Source organism: Bombina bombina, chromosome 1, assembly GCF_027579735.1.
Source record: "Bombina bombina isolate aBomBom1 chromosome 1, aBomBom1.pri, whole genome shotgun sequence".
NCBI lineage: Eukaryota > Metazoa > Chordata > Amphibia > Anura > Bombinatoridae > Bombina > Bombina bombina.
The window spans coordinates 359,633,214-359,648,315 of record NC_069499.1 but is presented as its reverse complement, the minus strand read 5'-3'; the positions used below and the strand labels follow the sequence as shown (position 1 = coordinate 359,648,315).

The 15,102-nt window shown below is 38.8% G+C and overlaps 1 protein-coding gene across 3 annotated transcripts in view; it reads right to left on the bottom strand.

The window, feature by feature from the left end:
* ACMSD (aminocarboxymuconate semialdehyde decarboxylase) overlaps nt 1–15,102 on the bottom strand; it is a 325,314-nt gene that overhangs the window by 144,713 nt on the left and 165,499 nt on the right. For all 3 annotated transcript variants that reach the window (XM_053698228.1, XM_053698227.1, XM_053698229.1), the window contains 2 exons: nt 4,741–4,977; nt 3,394–3,487 (listed from right to left, as the gene is read on the bottom strand). In XM_053698228.1, coding sequence (XP_053554203.1) covers nt 3,394–3,487; nt 4,741–4,977 — 331 coding nt within the window. The remainder of the gene's footprint in view (nt 1–3,393; nt 3,488–4,740; nt 4,978–15,102) is intronic.

Genomic DNA, 15,102 nt, shown 5'->3' with positions numbered 1-15,102 from the left:
CCTGTTGCTGACTCCATTAAAAATTAATGGCGCACGATGCCTAAAGTAGAAGGGGCTAATTCTACTCTGGCTAAGAGAACTACAATCCCTATAGAGGATAGCTGCTCCTTTAAGGATCCCATGGACAAAAAGCTGGAGGCTTATTTGAAAAAGATGTATGTTCATCAAGGTCTTCAATGGCAACCTGCAGTTTGTATTGCCACAGTAGCAAGTGCGGTATCTTATTGGTGTGAAGCCTTGTCTGAATCAATTGTAGTAGAGATTCCATTGGAGGAGATCCAAGATAGGATTAAGGCTCTCAAACTAGCCAATTTCTTTATTTCTGATGCTAACATGTAGATATGTGCATGGCGCAAAAATTTGGTTCGGTTCAGATCGATTAGGAATTTTTCGAATTTTGGTTCGGACCGATTCGAATTTGGAGAAATTTGAATCGATTCGGTTCGGATTCATTCGGATTCAAAGAAATTCGGCTGGATTTGGTTCGATTCGGTTCGGAAATTCGGAAATTCAGTATTTCGGTAAGTGTTAGGTGGAATTAGACTAGTATTATGTACAGTATATTAGGTGTAACCCATAGAAGAGTGATATAACCTAATATACTGTACAATACTAGTGTAATCCATGGCCATCTGAATCTACTGAATAAATCTGAATAAATCCAAACTAATTCGTATTTATTCGGTAGATTCGGCAGTATTTTAATTTGGAAATTCGGATCGATCCGAATCCCGAATTTTACGAATTCGGCCGAATTTCCAAATCGATCCTAAATGAATCGCACATGTCTACTAACATGCAAGTTATTAGACTGGGAGCCAAGATGTCTAGCTTCACTGTCTTAGTCTGCAGGGCTTTGTGGCAAGTCTTGGTCAGCTGATGTTACCAGTAGCTCAATGTATGGAGGTAATTGGTCAGATGGTCGCTTCTATGGACATCATTCCCTTTGCTTGATACCATTTGAGAGCTCTGCAGTTTTTCATGCTCAGACAATGGAATGGAGACCATTCGGATCTGTCTCAGAGGATAGATCTAGACCGGTCGACAAGAGACTCTCTCCCATGGTGGCTTGCTCAGGAGCATCTGTCTCAGGGCACATGCTTCCGGAGAACTTCCTGGGTGATTGTGACAACGGACGCTAGCCTGCTAGGCTGGGGAGCAGTCTGGGACTCGTTAAAGGCGCAGGGACTATGGACTCGGGAGGAGTCTGCTCTCCCAATAAACATCTTGAAGCAGAAACCAATTTACAATGCTCTGATGGCTTGGCCTCAATTGTCTTTAGCCTGGTTTATCAGGTTTCAGTCGGACAGCATCACCTCAGTAGCTTACATCAACCACCAGGGAGGAACTCGGAGTTCCATAGCCATGAAGGAGGTGGCACAGATTAATCAGTGGGCGGAAGCTCACAATTGTTGCCTATCTGCCATTCACATTCCTGGAGTGGACAACTGGGAAGCGGATTTCCTGAGCAGACAGACATTTCATCCTGGGGAGTGGGCTCTCCATCCGGATTTGTTCTCCAGGTTAACCCTTAAATGGGGGGTGCCGGAGTTGTATCTGATAGAATCTCGGCAGAACACCAAGCTTCCAAGGTACGGTTCAAGGTCAAGAGATCCTCAGGCCGATCTGATAGATGCTCTAACGGTTCCTTGGAATTTTTGGTCTAGCATACCTGTTTCCTCCATTTTCGCTCCTTCCACAAGTTATTGATCTTATCAAACAAGAGAGTGCATCGGTAATTCTAATAGCTCCTTCATGGCCTCGCAGATCTGGTATGCAGATCTAGTGAAGATGTCATCTTGACCGCCTTGGAGGTTGCCTCTTAGGAAGGACCTTCTAAATCAGGGTCCATTCCTCCATCCAAATCTCATTTCTCTGAAGCTGACTGCTTCGAGATTGAAAGCTTAGTTCAGTCTAAGTGTGGATTTGCTGAGTCGGTCATTCAGACCATGATCCAGGCTCGCAAGCCTGTTACTCGAAAAATTTACCATAAGGTATGGCGTAAATACCTTTATTGGTGTGAATCTATGGGCTACTCTTGAAGTAGGGTCAGGATTCCTAGAATTTTGTCTTTTCTACAGGAAAGGGTTGTCAGTCAGTTCTCTGAAAGGTCAGATTTCTGCATTATCTATTTTGTTACACAAGCGTCTGGCGAATGTGCCAGATGTCCAATCTTTTTGTCAGGCCTGTGCTTAAACCTGTTGCTCCTCCTTGGAGCCTTAATCTTGTTCTTAAAGTTTTGCATCAGGCTCCATTTGAGCCAATGCATTCCATAGATATTAAGTTGCTATCTTGGAAGGTTTTGTTTCTTATTGCTATCTCTTCTGCTCGGAGAATTTCGGAACTCTCGGCTTTAATGCAGATAAGGCAGTTCTTCGTAGTAAATTGAGGTTTCTTCCTAAAGTTTTGGATAGAAATATTAATCAGGAAATTGTTGTTCCTTCTCTCTGTTCCAATCCTTTTTCTCATAAAGAACGTCTGTTGCACAACTTGGATGTTGTGCGTGCTCTAAAAATCTACCTACAGGTGACTAAGGATTTTAGTCAGTCTTCTGCCCTGTTTGTTTGTTTCTCAGGAAAGCGTAAGGGTCAGAATGCTACTTCTACTTCTCTTTCCCTCTGGTTGAGAAGTATGATTGATTTTGCTTATGAGACTGCTGGACAGTAGCCTCTTGAGAGAATTATAGCTAATTCCACTAGGACTGTCTCCTCTTCTTGGACTTTCAAAAATAAAGCTTCTGTGGAACAGATTTGCAAGGCTGCAACTTGGTCCTCTCTGCATACTTTCCAAATATGATACTTTTACCTCGGCAGAGGCCTCTTTTGGGAGAAAGGTTCTTCAAGCGGATTGTGCCTTCTGTTTAGGTCTGCCTGTCTTGTTCTCCCTCCCTGTTCATTCTGTGTCCTCTAGCTTGGGTATTGGTTCGCACTAGTAATTGAATGACATCATGGTCTCTCCATATCTTAGGAAAGAAAACAAAATGTATGCTTACCTGATAAATGTATTTATTTCTGGATATGGAGAGTCCACGACCCCACACTTTATTAAGACAGTTATTTTTTAATAAACCTCAAGCACCTCTACACCTTTGTGTTATTCCTTTTCCATTTCCCTTTGGTCGAATGACTGGGGATTATAGGTAGGGGAGTGACGCTTAACAGCTTTGCTGTGGTGCTCTTTGCCTCCTCCTGCTGGCCAGGAGGGATATTACCATTACTAATTGAATGACGTTATGGACTCTTCATATCCGGAAATAAATAAATTTATCAGGTAAGCATAAATTTTGTTTTTCCTATCTAGGGGATCTTAGCACTTGAATTATATTATCATATGTCTTATATTAATTGCTACCTATAAAGCCACTGCTCAAACAAATTGCCATGGTGTACTAACCTACCAGCCAGGGCAACCAGTATTTGGACATTCTTCCATCAATTTGCATATCCCAGGGATGTACAAAGATTGAACAGTTTAATTCTTCAGCAGCCTGTAATGGAAATGCAAATATAATCAATTTACATTCATACATTAGCAATGAATTACGTTCATAAGCTGTCAGTACATACATGGCTTCATCTTACTGACTTTACATATTTAATGATCTAGTCAGGATGGTTGTTAAGCACAGTAATAACACATTTCTGTCAAGTTTTGATAATTTAAAGAGAAATAGTAAGTATATTCAATTGTAATGGTTCAGAACTCTCATGGGTTTGTAGAAATTTGTGTAAGTATACTTATGTTGGGTGATCCTTATAAATTGTTAATGTCTGCATGCTATTGTTATTGGCACATTCTACTAATTTAAATGGAAAAAAGTGGCCAATAGCCAATCATGTGCTGATCAGTGTTCCCTCTAAGGCCAGTTTTTTTAACCCTTTGAGTGCTAAGCACTTTCCCATCTGGGGGCTAAGATTTTTTAATGTTTTTTTTTTTTATATTATTTTTTGGAACAATTTTTGTTTTTTAACTTTTTGTTTATTTTTTTCAGACCCCCAAGACTTACACTGTTGGAAAGGTTAGGCGATTACCTTTCCAATGGTGGGTCTTGGGGGTCTGTAGCTGCCTGAGATACAGGCTTCTAAGCAGCATGCCCCCTGCTCCTATACTTAACATTGTTAAGTATAAATAAAGTTGCATGGCGACGTCATCACTTTATTGCGCGTGACGTCACCACACAAAATAGGAAGCCCCGGTGATGCCTGTCACTCTACAGGCACGATCGCCAGGGTAGGAATGGGTGGGAGCACCCAGATCTCCCTCAAGGTGGGAGAGTGCTAGTGACGGCTCTGAGCCGTCATTAGCACCAGAGTGGGAAACTCTGTGACGGCTCAGAGCCGTTATTAGCACTCAAAGGGTTAATAAGAGAGCCATACCTTGCAGTCTGCATTGTGCAGTGTTTGCTAAATACAGGGCGTGGTTCCCTAATTAACTTTTTAACTACTGGGCTGCTCACAAAACTAGCCTTAGAGGAAACATTGGTGCTAATGTATGCATGATGTATGCATGTGAACATTGTGTACAGACACAAACAATATGATTGAGATATGCAGATGAGCACTTCCAAGAGGGTTATTTTAATTAAAAAAAAACCAAACAAAACAACTATTGCATCAATTGCTTAAATGGACATTTAAACAATACACAACCATGGATTTTTAATAACGTGTTGGTCAATATTTTTAACTTTTAGATCTAGTCTGTATTACATTTCTGTCCACTGACACAAATTATACTTACAGTATAAACTGGGTAAAGTTCAGGTGAATTCAGATCCCATTGGTTGATGTGGGATCCAATCTGTACTCCTGGAAATCGAAGCTCCTTCACACAGCGATGCATTTCTTGCACTGCCAGGTCGGGAGCCTGCATCGGTAGAGTTCCAAGCCCTACAAATCTTTTTGGATACTTCCGAACAATGGATGCTATGTCATCATTTAAAAACTGTGATAGGTCAAGTGTATCCTGGGGTTTTGCCTGATTACAAAATATATATATTTTTAAAATTCTTGCTTTTATTGTCAGAAAAACAGCAATACTTACACATATTAAAATATTTTCTACATTGAAAAAAGGATAAGTTAAAATGGTTTATTTTGATTTTTGAAACTAACAAATGACATAATGATCAACTGGAAAGAAACCCACTAGCGTATAAGCAAAACCTCTGTAACTCTACACCCCACATGGATATAAATGGCTGTCCATGTAAACAAAACAAAAAAGTATATTTTGAAATGCTCTCTTTTTAAACTCATCAGGTTAGCGTGACTGAAGACCCTGGATAAAGGTTAAGAAGTTAAAAAAATGTTGTACCAAATACAGCATAAACACATTAAAATATACAGTTACATTAATATACATTATCTGAAAAAAATATTCACATAAATATTATTAAAAAACAAGTTGTAAGAGTTCAAAGGTATATTGTATATGACAAGGTGTTTGACTGGAAAGGGCTATAATATATATATATATATATATATATATATACAGTATATATATACAGTATATATATATATATATATATATATATATATATATATATATATATATATATATATATATATATATATATGTCTATATATATATACACACATACCGGTATATGTCTAAATATGTGTATGTATGTATAATATACAGGCATATCTCATTTGTTTCAGGTAATTGGCAAAAGTCCATGAGCTTGTGACGTATGGGATATACAATCCTACCAGTAGGGACAAAGTTTCCCAAACCTCAAAATGCCTATAAATACACCCCTCACCACACCCACAATTCAGTTTTACAAACTTTGCCTCCTATGGAGGTGGTGAAGTAAGTTTGTGCTTGATTTTTATGATTTCTTCTATGATAAGCGTTTCTAAGCATTCTGAAGCCCAATTCCTCTCAGAGTACAGTGTTTGTCAGAGGGATGGGAAGATTGTATCGCCCATTGATTTTATGGTTTTCCTCGCGGGGAATCTTTTCAAGGGTTCTCTGTTATCGGTCGTAGGGATTCATCTCCTACCTCCCTTTTCAGATCAACGATATACTCTTATATACCATTACCTTTGCTGTTAGTTTTCAGTACTGGTTTGGCTATCTGCTATATGTGGATGGGTTTCTTTCGGTAAGTATGTATTATTATTTTAAGACACTCTCAGCTATGGTTTGGCGCTTTATGTATTAATATAAAGTTTTAAATATATGTATTTTACTTATATTTGCCATGAGTCAGGTCTATGTATATTTCCCTTTGCAGTCTGGCAGTTTCGTTATGGGAATCATGTTTTAGGAAGTTTGTCTTACCTGGGGTATAGTCTTTTTTCCAATTTGACTTGTTTTTTCTTTTGAAAAACTTGCGGGCAAATTAGGCTCGCGAAAGCGCAAAATGCTGTTATTTATTGCGTCATTCTTGGCGCAATATTTTTTGGAGTGAATGTGCGTCTGTTATGACGCAAGTTCATCATTTCTTGCGTCTTAGTTGACGCAAGGTTGTTTGTTATGACGCGAGTTGCGTCATTTCTGGATGTTTGTTGGCGGCAAAAAATGTTTTCAACTTCCTTTTGCGTTGTGCGTCATACTTGGCGACAAAAAATTTAATTTTATTTTACCCCACTTCCTATATGCTTCTTGTCTTCTTTATGCTCAGAGGGCTATGCTATTTGCTTTTTTGTCAATTTTAGCATTTGCATTTTTTCCCATTCCTGAAACTGCTATATGTGGAAATAAGATATTTTTGTTTAAATGTTAGTTTTTTCTTTTACATTTTACAAAATGTCTCAATCTGATCCTGTCTCAGAAGCTGCTGTAGTAACCATGCTGCCTGAACACAGTTCTACCAAAGCTAAGTGTATCTGTTGTTAGCTAGTGGAGATTATGGGGCCTATCTATCAAGCTCTGAATGCTCCATAACCCTGTCCGCCTGCTCTGAGCAGGCGGACAGGAATCGCTGGAATTCAACCCAATCGAGTACAATCGGGTTGATTGACACCCCCTGCTCACGGCCGATTGGCCGCGAGTTTGCAGGAGGCGGCATTGCACCAGCAGCTCTTGTGAGCTGTATTGCTCTCCGCATTCAGCGATGTCTGTCGGACCAACAGACATTTGCTAAATATGACTCTATATCTCCAGCTGTAGTATGTAACAGTTGTCATGATAAGGTTTTGCATGCAGAAAAGGATTCTATTAGTGCTAGTACAGTATCTGTTGTTCCTTCAACATCTAAAGTACATGATATCCCTGTTGATATGAAAAATTATATTGCTGATGTGATACAGAAGGCTATGGCTGCTATACCGCCTTCAAATAAACGTAAATGGTCTTTTAAAACTTCTCATATTACTGATGAAATTTGTAATGACCGACAACATAATGATATATCCACCTCTGATGAGGATATCTCTGATTCGGAATATCCTACTTCAGACATTGACACTGATAAAAACTTATCTTTTTAACATTGAGTATATTCGTTCTTTGTTAAAAGAAGTGTTGACAACTTTGAATATTGAGGAGCCTGGACCTCTTGATAATAAATCCAGTAAACATTTAAATTCTGTCTATAAACCTCCTGTGATTACTCCTGAGGTTTTTCCTGTTCCTGATGCTATTTCTGATGTGATTGCTAAGGAATGGTCTAAGCCTGGTACTTCTTTTATTCATTCTTCAAGATTTAAAAAGTTGTATCTTTTGCCATTAGCTAAATTAGAGTTTTGGGAAAAAGTCCCTACGGTTGATGGGTCTATTTCTACTCTTGCTAAGCGTACTACTATTCCTATGGAAGATAGTACCTATTTAAAGGATCCTTTAGATAGGAAAATTGAATCTTATCTAAGGAAAGCTTATTTACATTCTGGCTATATTCTCAGACCTGCCATTTCTATGGCTGATGTTGCGGCTGCCTCAACTTTTTAGTTGGATAGCTTAGCACATCGGGAAAAAAATTCTGATTTGCATAGTATTGTTAGTTTGCTTCAACTTGCTAATCATTTTATCTGTGATGCTATTTTTGATATCATCAAGATTGATGTTAAAGCTATGTCTTTGGCTATTTTAGCTAGAAGAGCTTTATGGCTCAAATCATGGAATGCTGACATGGTATCTAAATCAAGGTTACTATCTCTATCATTCCAGGGTAATAATTTGTTTGGTTCCTAGTTGGATTCTATTATTTCCGGAAGAGAGTTTTTTTGCCCCAAGATAAAAAGTCTAAGGGTAAATCTAAAGCTTCTAATCGGTTTCGTTCCTTTTGTCAGAATAGAGAACAGAAAACCACTCCATCCCGTAAGGACTTTGGCTCCAATTGGAAGCCATCTTCAAGCTGGAATAAATCCAAGCCTTATAAGAAACCAAAGCCAGCCCCCAAGACTACATGAAGGTGCGGCCCTCAATCCAGTTCTGCTGGTGGAGGGCAGATTGAAATTTTTTCAAGACGTTTGGGCAGGTTCCATTCAGAATCATTGGATTCAGAATATTGTCTCTCAGGGGTATTGAATAGGTTTTAGAATAAGACCTCCTGTGAGAAGATTTTTTTCTCTTTCATGTTCCAACAAATCTTGTGAAAGATCAGGCCTTTTTGAAGTGTGTTTCAGATCTAGAGCTTTCAGGGGTAATTGTACCAGTTCCACTTCTGGAACAGGGTCTGGGTTTTTATTGAAATATATTAATTGTCCCGAAGAAGGAAAATTCTTTCAGACCAGTTCTGGATCAATTTGTAAGGGTCCCAACTTTTCAAGATGGTGACTATAAGGACTATTCTGCCTTTACATGTCCTCAATAGACTTACACGGTGCATATCTTCACATTCCGATTCATACAGACCAGTATCGGTTTCTGAGATTCTCTTTTCTAGACAAGCATTACCAATTTGTTGCTCTTCCATTTGGCCTAGCAACAGCTCCAAGAATATTTTTGAAGGTTCTCAGTGACCTTCTATCTGTAATCAGAGAGCAGGGTATTGCAGTTTCCTTATTTGGACGATATCTTGGTACTGGCTCAATCTTTTCATTTAGCAGAATCTCACACAAATCAACTTGTGTTGTTTCTTCAAAGACATGGTTGGAGGATCAATTTACCAAAGAGTTTCTTGATTCCTCAGACAAAGGTCACCTTTTTTAGGTTTCCAGATAGATTCAGTGTCCATAACTCTGTCTTTAACAGACAAGAGACGAATGAAATTGGTTTTTGCCTGTCGAAAACCTTCAGTCTCGATCATTTCCTTCAGTGGCTATGTGCATGGAGGTTTTAGGTCTCATGACTGCAGCATCGGACGCGACCCTCTTTGCTCGTTTTCATATGAGACCTCTGCAGCTTTGCATGCTAAATCAATTGCAGGAATTATACTCGGATATCACAACCGATATACTTAAATCCCAACATTCAACTCTCTCTGTCCTGGTTGTTGGACCATCATTGGATTATTCAAGGGACCTCTTTTGTTCGTCCTTCCTGTACTGTCTGGGGATCTCTGACAGCACAAGGAGTTTGGAATCCTCAAGAGGCGAGGTTACCAATCAATATTTTAGAACTCTGTGCTATTTTCAGGGTTTTTCAGGCTTGGCCTCTATTAAAGAGAGAATCATTCATTCGTTTTCAGACAGACAATATCACAACTGTGGCATATGTCAATCATCAGGGTGGGACACGCAGTCCTTTAGCAATGAAAAAGTATCTTGGATGCTTTTCTGGGCAGAATCCAACTCCTGTCTAATTTCTGCGATACATATCCCATATGTAGACAATTGGGAAGCGGATTATCTCAGTCGTCAGTCTTTACATCCAGGGGAGTGGTCTCTCCATCCAGATGTATTTTGTCAGATTGTACAGATGTGGGGTCTTCCCAAAATAGATCTGATGGCTTCCTATTTAAACAAGAAGCTTCCCAGGTATCTTTCCAGGTCCAGGGATCCTCAGGCCGAGATGGTGGATGCTTTAGCAGTTCCTTGGTTTTACCAACCTGCTTACATTTTTTCGCCTCTAGTTCTTCTTCCAAGGGTGATCTCCAAGATCATAATAGAACAATTGCATGTGTTTCTGATAGCACCAGCATGGCCTCACAGGTTTTGGTATGCGGATCTTGTCCGGATGTCCAGTTGTCAACCTTGGCCACTTCCGTTAAGGCCAGAACGTCTGTCTCAAGGGCTGTTTTTCCACCAGGATCTCAAATCCCTAAATTTGAAGGTATGGGAATTGAACGCTTAGTGCTTAGTCATAGAGTTTTCTCTGACTCAGTGAATTATACTATGCTACAGGCTCGTAAGTCTGTTTCAAGAAAGATTTATTATCGGGTTTGGAAAACCTATATTTCATGGTGTTTTTCTCATAAATTCTCTTGGCATTCTTTCAGAATTCCTAGAATTTTACAGTTTCTTCAGGATGGTTTGGATAAAGGTTTGTCTGCAAGTACTTTGAAGAGACAAATCTCTGCTCTTTCTGTTTTATTTCATAGTGAATATCAGGAAGTTTAGCAATCTTTCTGTTTTGTTCAGGCTTTGGTTCGTATTAAGCCTGTTGTTAAATCAATCTCTCCTCCTTGGAGTCTTAATTTGGTTTTGAAGGCTTTTCAGGCTCCTCCTTTTGAGCCTATGCATTGTTTGGATATTAAACTACTTTCTTGGAAAGTGTGGTTTATTTTTGCTATCTCTTCAGCTAGAAGAGTTTCTGAATTGTCTGCTCTCTCTTGTGAGTCTACTTTTCTGATTTTCCATCAGGATAAGGCTGTTTTGCGGACTTCGTTTACATTTCTTCCTAAGGTTGTGAATTCTAACAACATTAGTAGGGAAATTGTTGTTCCTTCCTTGTGTCCGAATCCTAAGAATACTCTTGAAAGATCTTTACATTCTTTGATTTATTTAGAGCAATGCCCTACAAAAGGCCCTTTTAACTCTTTGGCTGCTAAGCCATTTCCCACCTGGGTGCTAATATTTTTTATTATTATTATTATTTTTGCAATTTTTGAAAACTTTTTTTTAACTTTTTAATTTTTTTTTACAGACCCCCAAGACTTACACTGTTGGAAAGGTTAGGCGATTACATTTCCAACAATGGGTCTTGGGGGTCTGTAGCTGCTTAGATGCCTGATATACAGGCTTCTAAGCAGCATGCCCCCTCCTACTATACTTAACATTGTTAAGTATAAATAAAGTTGCGCAGTGACATCATCACGTAATTGCGTGTGACGTCACCGTGCATCACGTGAAGCCCCGTAGGAGCAGCAAGGAGCCCCCAGATCTCCCTCAAGGTGGGAGAGTGCTCATGACAGCTCTGAGCCGTCATTAGCACCAGAGTGAGAAACTCTGAGACGGCTCAGAGCCGTCATTAGCACTCAAAGCGTTAAGGGCTATTGGCAGTTTATTGTAGGCTAGGTTTTTTATTATTTTGTGGGGGCTTTTTTATTTTGATAGGGCTATTAGATTAGGTGTAATTTTTTATTTTGGATAATTTCATTTGTTATTTTTTGTAATTTAGTATTTTTTGTAATTGTAGATTTTTTTTTTTAGTAGTGTTAGGTTTTTTAATTGATAGTTATTTTAATTCTAGTACAATAGTAATGTTAGTTTAATTTATAGTTTAAACTTAGTTTTTTTTTTATTTCACAGTTAAGTTTTTATTTATTTTAAGATAGGGATCTTGTAATTTTAATTTAAAGTTAGGGGGTTGTTAGGTTTAGGGGTTAATAGTTTCATTTAGTTTTTTGTGATGTGGGGGCTGTGTCGGTTTAGGGGTTAATAGGATTATTTAATGGTTGTGATGTGGAAGGCCAGAGGTTTAGGGGTTAAACTAAGTTTAAACTATAAATTAACCTAACATAACTATTATACTAAAATTAAAATAAAAAAAAGAAAACAATTAAAAAAACTAAATTACACATTAAAAAAACAAAAAGCACAAACTTCTGGTGTGACAAAATATAGGAGTTAACTTATAGACAGTAATAAAGGCTCCTGTTTGTATAAATGGGGAATTCAAAGCTGCTCCGCAACTAAAGTTAATTAGCCAACACTTGAAAGCTCAAGAAAAGTGAGTCTCACCTCCCAACCAAGGCACACAACACATCTGGCTAATAGGCTTATCGATCTTCGGTTCCGGCAAACCCGGTCACCACAAAGAACCATCAGCGGCACATACCTCTGAAGAGACGAGTCCCAAGACGTAAGCAAGTAGAGCCACGCTCTCCTCCTGGGGCAAATCGATCTTGCAGAGTATCCAATGCATGGACGGGAGTGCTGGAGGTGTTTCAATCACAGATGAGCTGCATCCAATCACCAGCTCCAATAGCGATGAGGCAATTATCTCACGATGCAAGGCAAGCGGAGTTGCAAGGTAAACCCCAAAATAAAACAGCTTAGCGGAGCCTTGAGATCCAATAGCGATTGGTCCTGAGAACTCGTGTGGAACTCCTCGTAGACCACAAAAACATATAGTAAACTGGCAAAAGGACTCAGGAACAACGTAGTAGTTGAACCATATAAACAGTTTTTTATTACAAACGTTAAAAAGCACACACAGGAAGGTAGTGACTGGTCTTACGCGTTTTGGCAAACTGCCGTTGTCATAGACCTAAGGTATGTTAGTCAATTAGCAGTTTAAAAAGGTTACAAAACAATTTCATTGGTTTAATAGTTATTAAACACCTGATATACCTATACACATGATTTATCTCTTGCTGGGGATACAGACTTAAATAAATGCACACAGAGTAACAGATATATACAGAGAACGACAAATAGCACAACCTTGAATAGATTGCATAAATAGGCAGCATATTGTAGAACCGAACCAACAGTTTAAACAGTGTTATATTGATCCATAAGCATAGATATATCTATATATCCATACATATAAATAGTGACACTAGCAGCCAAAATATATATAAAAAGAAATATATATGACACCAACGTATAAAACATATAGACACATATATGCGCACATAAGGATGGGGCAATCATTCCCAATAATTAATCAGATCAAATTCTGAATTAAAACCTTTGGGTACCTGTGTGGATAACTTAAACATCCAAAATGCCTCTTGTCTAGACAAGATTTTGGATTTGTCACCTCATCTTTTAGTATTATTAATACGTTCAATAGCACACCACTTGAAATCTTTTACACACCCCTCATGTATATCCAGAAAATGTCTAGACAATTCTGAGCAACGTGACTCATTTTTGATATAACCTAGGTGCTCTCTGATTCTTGTTCTAACGTCCCTAGTGGTCATACCTACATACTGTAAATTATGGACTGCACATTCCACAATGTATACCACAAAGGACGCTGAACAATTAATGCAACCTATAGTTTGAAAGGTTTGACCAGTAACATATGACTGAAAAGTGTTGCCCACTTTGATGTAGTCGCAGGCTTTGCAACGTGGGTTTCCACATCTAAAAGTGCCATTAGTAGATAGCCAGGTACTAGTTGGACGGGTGTTAGGTAATTGACTTGGGGACAAAATATTGCCCAATGTTAAATTCTTAGAGTACACACATTTGAACCATTTTTCCACTGTCTTTTTCAAGGACTTATCCCCATATAAGATAGGAAAATATTTGTGTATAATTTTACAGATAGAGGAATATTGAGTGAAGTATTGGGTGATGAAAAGAGGTGTCATATCTCCATCATTACTCTTATTTCTTTCTGCTGACAACTTTGGAATCATTCATTTCCAAAAGATCCACATTTTTGGACATGTTATTCAGGAGGGTAGCTGAATAACCTCTTGCAGAGAGGCGACTTTTTATTTTGTTGCTTTCAGCAGCAAAATCTTTCTGCTCTGAACAAATTCTTTTAGCTCGAAGAAATTGACCTTTGGCTATCCCACTGAATACATGACGTGGGTGTGCACTCTTAGCATGCAATATTGTATTTCCAGATATTGGTTTATAAAACAGTTTAGTTTGGATCTTACATTCTACAATATCTCCCGTTAGGGTAACATCAAGGAAGTTAATGCTATCAGTATGCCATTCATGGGTGAATTTAACCCCATTCGTGTCACAATTTAGATATTTAACAAAATCTTCAGCACATTACTGGCTCCCCCCACACACACACACACACACACAACTAAGAGATCATCAATAAATCTTCTGTAGAAGATAATATACTCAGAGAAGGGATTACTATCTGCATATATACAGTTACGTTCTAACCATCCCATAAAGATGTTAGCATAGGAGGGGGCAAATTTTGCCCCCATTGCTGTTTTCTGTATCTGAAGATAGTAATTCCCCTCAAATAAAAAATAGTTGTGTTCGAGGAGGAAGCCAGTAGTGTGAAGAATAAATTGCAAATGCTCAGGTTCCAATTCACAACAAAGCTCCAAAAAATATTTGACAGTTTGTAAGCCCATGTGATGGGGAATAGTTGAGTACAACGAAACAACTTCGATAGCCAACCAACTTAGTTCTTCAGTCCAATGAATGCTCTTGAGCGAGTCGAAAGCATGCATAGTGTCTTTAATGAAGCTAGGAAGACTAGCCACAATAGGCTGGAATAAAGTGTCCAGCCACTCTGACATAGGCTCAAAAAGAGAGCCTAATCTTGAGACAATGGCCTCTATTTATTAAAGTCTGGCGGATTCAGCATTGCACCAGCAGCTCGCAGCAATGTCTGTATGCCTGCTCAGAGCAGGCGGACAGGTTATGGAGCAGCGGTCTTTGTGACTGCTGGTTCAAAACTGCTGTTTCTGGTGAGTCTGAAGACTCGCCAGAAACACGGGCCGTCAAGCTCCTTTCGGAGCTTGATAGATAGGCTCCAATGGTCTTCCTTTGACATTATATATACTTTTATGTACCTTTGGCAGATGATGGAAAATGGGCACCACAGGATGATCAGCCAAGAGATACTTAGCAGTATCTCGATCCAGGATGCCCAAACTGATTTGGATAACTTCAAAATCCAAAACGCCTCTTGTCTAGACAAGATTTTAGATTTGTCACCTCCTCTTTTAAGATTATCAATACGTTCAATAGCACACCACTTGAAATCTTTTACACACCCCTCATGTATATCCAGAAAATGTCTAGACAATTCTGAGCAACGTGACTCATTTTTTATATAACCTAGGTGCTCTCTGATTCTTGTTCTAACATCCCTAGTGGTCATACC